This window comes from Pyxicephalus adspersus, chromosome 1, assembly GCF_032062135.1.
Source record: "Pyxicephalus adspersus chromosome 1, UCB_Pads_2.0, whole genome shotgun sequence".
Lineage (NCBI taxonomy): Eukaryota > Metazoa > Chordata > Amphibia > Anura > Pyxicephalidae > Pyxicephalus > Pyxicephalus adspersus.
Window position 1 is genome coordinate 3,577,715 of NC_092858.1, and position 9,588 is coordinate 3,587,302.

The following is a 9,588-nucleotide window of genomic DNA, read 5'->3' on the forward strand; positions in this document are numbered from 1 at the left end:
AGCATAACATAAAATGCACACATTTACTTGTATTTAGTTTTAAACATATTGTATGGCTCTCACGGAATTACATTTTACAATATGTGGTGTTTATGGCTCTCTCAGCCAAAAAGGTTCCTGACCCCTGCACTAAATGAAGAAACCTTAACACTTACATAGAATAATCTCTTACTGAGAGTGGACTGTTATGATGAATGGAGGTAATATCTTAATCCAACTAAACGACTTAGTTGCTGGAACTGCAGGAAGTGATCACAGGTCGGATACAAGGCTGGACTACAAAAACACTGCAAAGCCACAAATCAAATTGAAACTCAGAGAGAAGACTAAACAGATCAATGAGGCACAGCAAGAAGAACCGCTGCCTCAATTTACCCCCTACATAACCACTACATGACTAATAGCAAATGGCAAATGTCCAATGACAGCTAATCAGGGGAATGACACCGGGGCTGGTGGTGGAATTAAGCGGTGTGGTCGGGGATTGAGAGAAGCATCGCTGTATCTGGCCAGTTTTTTGTCTATTGACAGCAGCCACATAAAGAAGCATTAAATGTCACACAGGTATACAGAGTGACAACCAACATCAATTAACCCTGAATTAACTGTGGAGTCAGTAGTGCATATGCCTTTCTTTAAGGTTAACTGATGTTGCTTGTTACTCTATATACTTATGTGACATTTAACACTCACCTATGTGGGTGCTGTCAGTGGGGAACGGGGCTAGGTGAGACTTGGATGCTTGCTGCCCCATGATTGCCGGACGAGATACAGCAATGCTTCTCAATCCCCAGCTGCACTGATATGTTCACCTCAACTGAGTGTCTGTTACATTGACGGGCTCAATACCACCAGTCAGCTAATATTAGGTGAATGTGGCAGTACAGAAGACTTCTATTTTACACAAATTGCACATATATAAATACCAAATTATTATAAATAGTATTACTTAAATATGAACCCCTTGCACATTGTGAGGTAGAACAGTTCTCTCAAGAAGTGGTTCAGGGAAATAAGTAAATTGGAGTAACAGCAAAGCCAACAGTCAGGATCAATCCTAATCTATTTTGGAATGGCTTTAAGTGAAAAACTCTTAATGTTTTGTTTCATTTATGTGAACCCAAAACGCATAGAATCAACATTACCAAGGGACCCAGTTTGGAACTATCATCTCAGATATTTTTTTGATGTTTTAGCATATAGGTATATTTAGTAAAAAAAATAATTTTTTTTTGTTTGAGTTTTAGAAATGAATTTTAAGATGCTCAGGCATACACAGAAGGAGCACCAAAGAGCCTCCCGGAATGCGTGACATAGGTATCCTGGAAGGCTTTGCGTTCCCATTCATTCTCAATCGCCTAGGAAATCGAAAATTAGGGGGCAGTGCTCCACCCTTTATTTATTTATTTTTTTTAAATGGGTGTTACACCTAATACAGTAAAAAAAAACAGAATTTGTACCAGACATAAAAGGGTTGTCTACCCTTTTAAGTAAAGTGAAATTTCTGAATTTAGGTATGCTTTAACTGGGGATAAAGAAAAGGCGGATTTAGTAAACACTTTATTTAGCGATGTGTACACAAAGACAATGGCAAAGCTGAAGTCCAACTTGCTATTAGCAATGTATTTACCTTGAAAGAGCCACAATGGCTAAAAATGTAAATGAGAAGATTTTGGATAAAGTTAATTGTTGATAAAGTACCAAGACCTTTAAGAGCTGAGTTCAGTTATTTCAAAGCCAAAGTTTCTAATTTTAGAGACTCTTTAATCACTGGCATGGTATCAATGGATTGGTGTAAGAACGGTGTGGTTCCTATCTATAAAAAGAGAGCAAAGTCAATAACAAGTAACTACACCAGTAAGCTTAACTTCTATAATTGTAAAGATCCCAGGGATAAAGAACCACATACAAGAGTTTTTGATAGAAAATAATATTATACGTGATAGCATGGATTTAAGAAAGACCAAAGTTGTCACACAAATTTGCTCTCTTTTTATGAGGAAGTAAGTAAACAGGTAGGCAGTGGAGTAGCAGTTGATATAGTACTTGGATTATGCTAAAGCATTCCACACCCCACAGCCAGTTATTATTCAAGATCATGGACAATATGTTTAGAAAATTCAATCTGTAAATTAATGGAGAACTGGCCTAATAATGACTGCATCCAGAGAGTAGTACCGTATTTTTCGGACCATGTCTTTTGTTATAAAAGCAGAATTAAAGGGGCATTAACCCCTGTTTGTTTACCTGTCGTTTATAGGTAGGTAAGCAGAGAGGGGGTTTGGGCAATGAAAGTGCCCTAATACTTACAGATTCCATGATCCAAAGGGGTCCTGGTCCAGTACTGGATGCCCGACATGGACGAGGCTTGCTGTTTGGTCCACCTTGATGGCGTCCTATGGAGTTCACAGAAGAAGCTCCAAAGATTTCCTGGGACCCAGGATTGGGGGTGGGTTATGAGTGGGTAAGCTTCTACCTAAGGTTAGACACCATAGGGGGTTGAAGGGATGGGAGTTGGGGGGGTTAAAAATAAGCACCAGAGAGGAAGAAGTTAAAATTAGGCACTAAGAAGAATGGGAAGAGGTTAGATTTTAAATTAGTTTAGGGTTAAAGGTTTGATACCAGGGAGGGGTGCGATGGATAAGACTAAGGGGGGGGTAAATGTGATACTGAAGAAGAACATTTAGATTGGGAACAAGGTAGAAGTGGGGGAGGTAAAAGGTGAATCTTAAGTAGGTTAAGTTCTACTTAAGGTTAGACGTTACAGGTGTTAAGGGAGTAAAGAGGGCGGTTAAGGTTAGACACCAGGAAGGAAGAGGTTAGGTTTAGGTGCCAAGAAGAGGTGTTAAGGTCAAGCACCAGGCTAAATCAACTGGGAGGGGGATTCAATTTTGAGTTAAAAAGCTTCTGCCTTAGGTTAGCTTCCAAGAGAGTTAAAGTTGAGCACTAAGGAGGGGGGGTTAAGGTTAGTCACCAGGGAGATAGGGGTTACATTTTGGCACCAAGAAGGAGATTTTGCATCAAGAAGGGGAGTTTAAATTTTTAAGTAGGTTAGGTTGTGCCTGAGGTTATATACCAGGGAGGGATGCTATGAATTAGTCCTGGGGGAGGAGGGGGATGCACTAAGGGGGAATATTACATTTAGACAGAAGACAAAAGGGTTAGGGGAGTAAAGGTAGATCTTAAGTAGGTTAGGTTCTGGTTAGTGTTAAACCTTTTAGGGGTTAAGGTTTGGCAATAAGGAAGGTGTATGTGTGTGTGTGTGGGGGGGAGAGTGAAGTTAGGCTCCAGGAAGCAAGAGGTTCAGTTTAGGTACCAGGCAAGTACCTGGGGAGGGGGGGAGGAGTCGTAGATTTTGAGTGGGTAAGCACCTCCTTAAGATTAGTAGATACAAAGGATGTTAAAGTTTGGTACTTGGTGAGGTTTAAGGTCAGTTACCAGGGAGGAAGGGGTTAAGTTTAGGTACCAAGGAGGATGGGAAGCAGGGTTAGAAGACTCCATGCAGGAAGAGATTGATGCAGAATTTTAGTGTTGGAGATGGGGCAGGTCATGCTGTGGGCAAGTTGGTCTCTCTGACACGTTATATTGCCTCATGCTGGGACAGCGGGCCCTAAATATATAGAACGCCGGCCCCAGGAAGAAAGTTCATCCATTGTTATTTACAGATCAGATTTGCTAGAGGTGAGCCTGCGTGCCCAGGCAGTGCCTCAGGGTGAGCCAAAGGTAACTTTATGTTTCTATTCCCCTCTCCCTTCCACTCCCTGCCTGACTTTGCTCCCTGCCATTCATATATAAACCATCCCCCTCTTTAAGCGAAGAAGCCATGTGGGGATTCTTTGATACCCTGCAGCTACCGATGTTCCCAGCACCCTTTGTGCAGTTATTAGAAACTCTGATAAAACTAACAGAGCTCATGATGATGATTAAAAACACCAAAAGTAACAAGCGCCCAGGCTCGGATGGATTAATGGCAGTTTACTATAAAAATTCGCAGAAATATTGGCGCCCCATCTGTTGCGAGTATTTAATGCAATATTATGGGTCAGAGCATTAGGGGATAGCACCTTGGAGGCTGCAATTTTTATGCTCCCCAAACCAGACACAGACTCTACTTCATGGTCCATCTATCGCCCGATCTTTTTATTAAACTAGGATGTTAAGCTTTTAGCCTCTATTCTAGTGGCAAGGCTGAATAGAGGCATAGTACAAGTGATAGGCTTGGACCAAACGGGATTCATCCCCAAACGTCAGGCTGGGGATAATATCCGCCACATGCTTTACATTATGCAGCCTAGACATGAAAAAGGGGTTCGATTCCGTACTATGGTCTTATTAAGAAATGAGGTTTTGGTCCGCATTTTCGTACTTGGGTGGCAGCCTTGTATAAATCCCCAAAGGATTTTTTTCAATACATGGGTCATAGATCTTCATATTTCCCCATTGGCAGGGGGACCAGGCAGGGGTGCCCATTGTCACTGCTGCTCTTTGCGCTGGCATTAGAGCCCTTTGCCCAAACTATAAGGGAACACCCGGATATCTCTGCCGTCCAAATAGAAGACAAAATGCATAAGCTTTGCCTATTTGCGGATGCAGTGCTCCTATGTCTTACCAACCCCCTGGTCTCGTTGCCAAATCTGTCCCTGTTACACAATTTTCAAGCCTACAACTTAATCTACACAAATGCAGTCACGCTACCGGTGGACACGATATCCTCACTATGGGCATCCTTCCCCTTTATTTGGGAAGAGAGCCGTTAATGCTATCTAGGGCTATACCTTACATCATGTATACTGCCAATGTTCCAGAGCTTGTCCACCACCTGACCTCCTTGCTAGAATCTTGGAAGTGGTATCAAATCTCTTGGCTGGGATGCATAGCATCAATAAAAATACCTGGCTACCTAAACTCTTATAACCTATGCGTGTGCTGCCCATACGGTTCCCGGCCCTCACCCTTAAAATTTTACAGAAAAGAACTATGTTTAGACCACGGCAGCAGGGAGGCTTGTCAGTACCCCACCTCCCATCCTATTATACGGCAATGCAACTGGCACCGCCTACTGCATATTGTGTCCCCACAGATCCCCTCTTGGTCTCCATCAAAGCAAGGGACCTCACACCAGTTTTGATTGAAAATATCCTATGGATCCCAACCAGAATACGCCCTGCAATAACTAATCGGTTGCTGAAACATTTTATTCAAATTGGGGACTCTGTCAGGCGAATGGGAAAACTGGAAACGAGTCACTCCCCATTGTCCACTATTGTTGGCAATCCAATGATTCCTACCGGGTTTTGAACACCCTCACAGTTTTCAGTGGTGGATAGAAGCCAATCTGTATAAAACATATCAATTTATTAGCCCAAGAGGCGACTTTAACTTACATGAGTTTCAAAACAAACATCATGTCCCAGTCTCTGAGTCCTTGCATGTGATGCAAATTGCCCACTTTGTGAGCACTAAATTAAGATCCTATGTGACGCGGTGGGAGACAGACCTGGCTGCACCGCAGGGAGTGGGAACAAATCTGGGACACCACGGCTTATTGTAGTATCAATACATCAGCTGTAGAAGTGAACTATAAGTTGCTGTTGCGTTGGTACATGGTTCCTGTGAGACTGCCCAAAATGAAACCTGATCAGATGAGTCCTAAGTGTTTTCAAGGTTGAGACTCGCTAGGTACCTTGTACCATATTTGGTGGGAGTGCCCAAGTTACATAGATTCTGTAGACTACGCAGATTTCCATCCCCCCCTTTCTTCTATCTCTTCCTCTTTCTTTTGCAGTGGCCATGTTAGGTGTTTGCCAACGCTAGGCTGGGTCCCCCGGACACCGTCGTGGTGTTACCACGTATTGCTGCTCTCCGGAAGGGGTGGTAAGGCGTGGTGCACCCCAAAGGGAAGTAAGTCCAGAGAGTTAGGGTCCGCAGTAAACCAGGGTGCTCTTTTACTGGAGGAATTCAGGTACAAAACAATACAGGCCAGGCATTAGGCTGGCTTCTCCAGTCTCCTCCCTGGCAGAAGAAGGGTTTGATGCTGAGGAAAGGCCTGAGCTAGCTGTTAGAAGGCTGGTACCCTGGTCCAAGGATGGTGATCAGGGTCTGTGGCAGCGTATCCCCGTCTCAGCGTCTTCTTCTGGTCACTCAGTAATCTGGCAGAGTCTCCTCTTCCAAGCGCTGCTCCATAACTGCAACGCACTGGGGACTCTGACTGCTCTGCTTATATACAGTTTTTGCTGGACTAGAACCTTCTAGAGGGTGGAGTGGAGAAGCTGAGCACAAACAGATACATTGTTTCAGCTCCTGTCTGGTATAGACTTACATTAGAACTTCAATGATACCCAATGGCAATGACACAGCAGGTTTTCCAGACAAAAACAAGTTTCCAGAAATATCAACAGAGCTACCAGACATTTAAAAGGTCAGGCTGTCTGCTTTTTGGTGGTAAACAACATCTGTTTTTCTCTCCAAAACATGGTAAACAAGTCTGGATTTTTCCCTCCAAAACATGGTAAACAAGTCTGGATTTTTCCCTCCAAATGGCAGCTGTGGAAAATTACCAGCTTTTCTAATAGTCTCTCAGTATTCCACAGAGCCATGTAAATATAGTGATAATGAACAGGATACACCATGGAAATGATCCTGCCATCATACACCACTGGCATTGCTGAGTTCACCAGTGCTTTGTTTCTTTCTCATGATGTACCAGACTGTAGATTTTGCCACTCCCAATATTGTAGCAATTGCTCAGATGGGTTTATTCTGTTTTTGCAGCTTAAGGATGGCTTCTTTCACCTGCATGGAGAGCTGACCGCATGTTGTCTGTCAACAGCAAAATCTTCCACATACAAGCACCCCCCCCAAATCAACCCCAGGCCTTTTATCTGCCTAATTGATAATGACATACCGAAGGAATTGCGCACACCAGTCCATGAAATAGCCTTTGAGCAAATTGTTCAATTACTTTTGAGCCCCTGAAATGAAGTGATGGTGTAAAATAAAGGCTTTAGTTCCTCACATTTTTATGTAATCTTTTAGTTCATCCCACTGAATTAAAGCTGAAAGTCTGCAGTTCAACTGCATCCGAGTTGTTTCATTTAAAATTAATTGTGGTAATGTACAGAATCCAAGAATTAGAATTAGAGTTGTCCCTGTCCAAATATTTATGGACCTAATTGTATAAAGTGCTATTGTTACAATGTATCTAGTGCAATTCTTTGTGAAGGTATTGAAAGCTATCCGTCCAGTAAAACATTATTTATTTTATAAAGTCTTTTCCCAATTTAACCTCATTTAATACGTTTTTATTATTATTATTTAAACACGTCTGAACCCTTATTTATCCCTTTCAGTCCTAAATAAAGCAAATTAGAAAGAATAAAGAAAGGTTTATCATGCTTGTTCTGTAATGACGTTGCCTTTCGACCCAGTAAAATGCATCTACGGCTCAAGATGTTCTGTTTTTAAGGCCACATAGTTTCCGAAGATGAGAACGGGTATCTCCCCCACCTCCTTGGGAGGAATTGTAAATATTATGTTGGATTGCAGCTACATGAAGTGTGTAGAAGTTTCCAGAGTCTTTACTATTGTAAAATATGAAACCTTTGCTAAACTTGGCTACATTAGAACACATTGTTGTGGGGTGAGGTTTTTTTATGTTATTCCTTTTATCTTTGGATACAGTTAGCTACTTATTGGATCAAAGTTTCTTCTCATCCCCCTCCCCATCTGTCTCTTCTCTGATATTTGGATTATGGTCCTGACTTTGTTTTTTGGAGGGCAGAGGGTTGGTTTTTTTTATCCGTGTCCATCTGACCTATGACTGCACTCCTGGTTTCTGGGCTCTGCTTCCTTTTTTACCTGACAGGTAAACAGTTTCCTCACTTTTAACCTCTGTATATCCATATAAAGACTCCTAACTCTTCAGCCTCCATTTGAAAGCCCATTCCCAGGGAAATATTAGAACAGGGATATATGGAAGCCCTCATATTGGGCACAGCAGGGGTACCCAGATACTGTGACAGTTATCATTATTAGAGTGATATTTTTATAACTTTTTATTTTTGTAGTGACTTTTACTTTCAGTTCTGATCATCTATGGTTAGTTAGTTGCTGTTCTTCTCTTTGCCTTTGACGCTTTTGCCTATTAAAAAAGAGACTGTCACAATTTAGTTTCAAGCTCTGGTTCCTCAATTTGACACCCTAAGGTTCTGCTCAACCCTGTACAGCGAAAAACAGATGTGTGATAGTAAAGGTGACCAAGTGGAAATTCTAATTCTCTGGCTGTCCTGGCCTCATTGCATTCTAAGTCACTGTTCTGGCACAATTGGAAAGGCATAACTGGGTATTTGTTCGACATTAGGGAACATTTCTGACTGATCTGATGGGGATTGTACATTCAGACTGTATGCATGTGGTCAGCTTCAAATTCTATCAAATCTTACTGGTGAAATCTGAAACATTATAATGGATCATAAAACTGGTCACAGAGATCAATCTGATTATACAATGTGTTTCAGTTGCAGTGTGTCACGCTTGGAGAGATGAAACCACTAGGGGGTGCTATGGCTTGCACAATACTGGTGTAAGCCCTAAAAACGTCTAAGGTGCAGAATCTAAGCAGCAGGCTGGTCTTCTCCAGAGCCTCTAGTGGTGAGGATGTTGTGCTGCAAGCTGCTGACAGGTTGCGGTTCTTGGGCACACCAGGGTGGGCAGAACAATGTGTGGAACAAAGACAACAGGCAGGAGAATATTCAAAGAAGGCCGAGAAGGCCGGGACAACAAAAACAAAGGCAACACTAAATACAATCGTGCTGCAATCCACTAACTTGCATGGTGGGCTGCCATGATGCTCCGCAATGGACAGGTCTGAATGAACCTCTAGATCTAGCAAGCATGCAGCTTATACTAAATGGGTAGCTTAGTTAGGTTGTAATGTGTATGGTCAGCTCAACGTTTCACATTGGATCTTAAATTTTTTTTTTTGTGCAGGTTGTGAGCCAGCGCGTCCAGCTGGGAATATACCAGGACTCTTTCGATGACCAATATGTTGGATGTGCAGATAAAATGGAGTCCCTGGCACCAGATATATTCATGGCAGAAAGACAGAAAAACAAGGAGCTGGAAGTAGCTTGGATAGACGCTTCTGAAACATGGGCAGCCAGAAAGGCGTTGATAAAACCTCTTCCTGATGGGTTTATAGATGAGTATGGGATCCCCTTTTTAGTCTACAGCTAAAATCCGGGTCTACAAACAGTTAAGTCCAGCTTTCATGCATTGCATTTTTACCTCACCAGGGGCCTGGCATTCCTCCACAGTGGGTGTGATGGACAGCCCTGGCACACTTACAAGGGGTCAAGCAGAATCTTGTTTGAGCCCCCTCCCAACCCTGGTGACCCCATTAGGCTCAACCAATTTGCCCCATCATCTACTGACATCAAACAGGCGCAGCAATTTGGGAACGCATCCTTCTTCAACATCACCACATGCTTTGGGGCCGACATACAGAACTTCTCCCACCTCCCATCTTATCAGGGTTCTCATCAATGCAGAGTTTTAAATATAATCAGATAGTTTACAAGCACAGCAAAT

At 42.5% G+C, this 9,588-nt stretch overlaps 2 protein-coding genes across 2 annotated transcripts in view; one reads left to right on the forward strand and one right to left on the reverse strand.

The window, feature by feature from the left end:
- The window catches only part of LOC140323618 (protein kinase C delta type-like), a 95,350-nt gene that overhangs the window by 35,044 nt on the left and 50,718 nt on the right, over window positions 1-9,588 (reverse strand). The window lies entirely within an intron of this gene.
- Window positions 8,977-9,588, forward strand: part of LOC140321731 (ecto-ADP-ribosyltransferase 5-like) — a gene marked incomplete at its 5' end in the record, with an annotated part of 8,613 nt that continues 8,001 nt past the window's right edge. Inside the window, one exon of the mRNA XM_072398523.1 lies at window positions 8,977-9,229. Coding sequence (XP_072254624.1) covers window positions 8,977-9,229 — 253 coding nt within the window. The remainder of the gene's footprint in view (window positions 9,230-9,588) is intronic.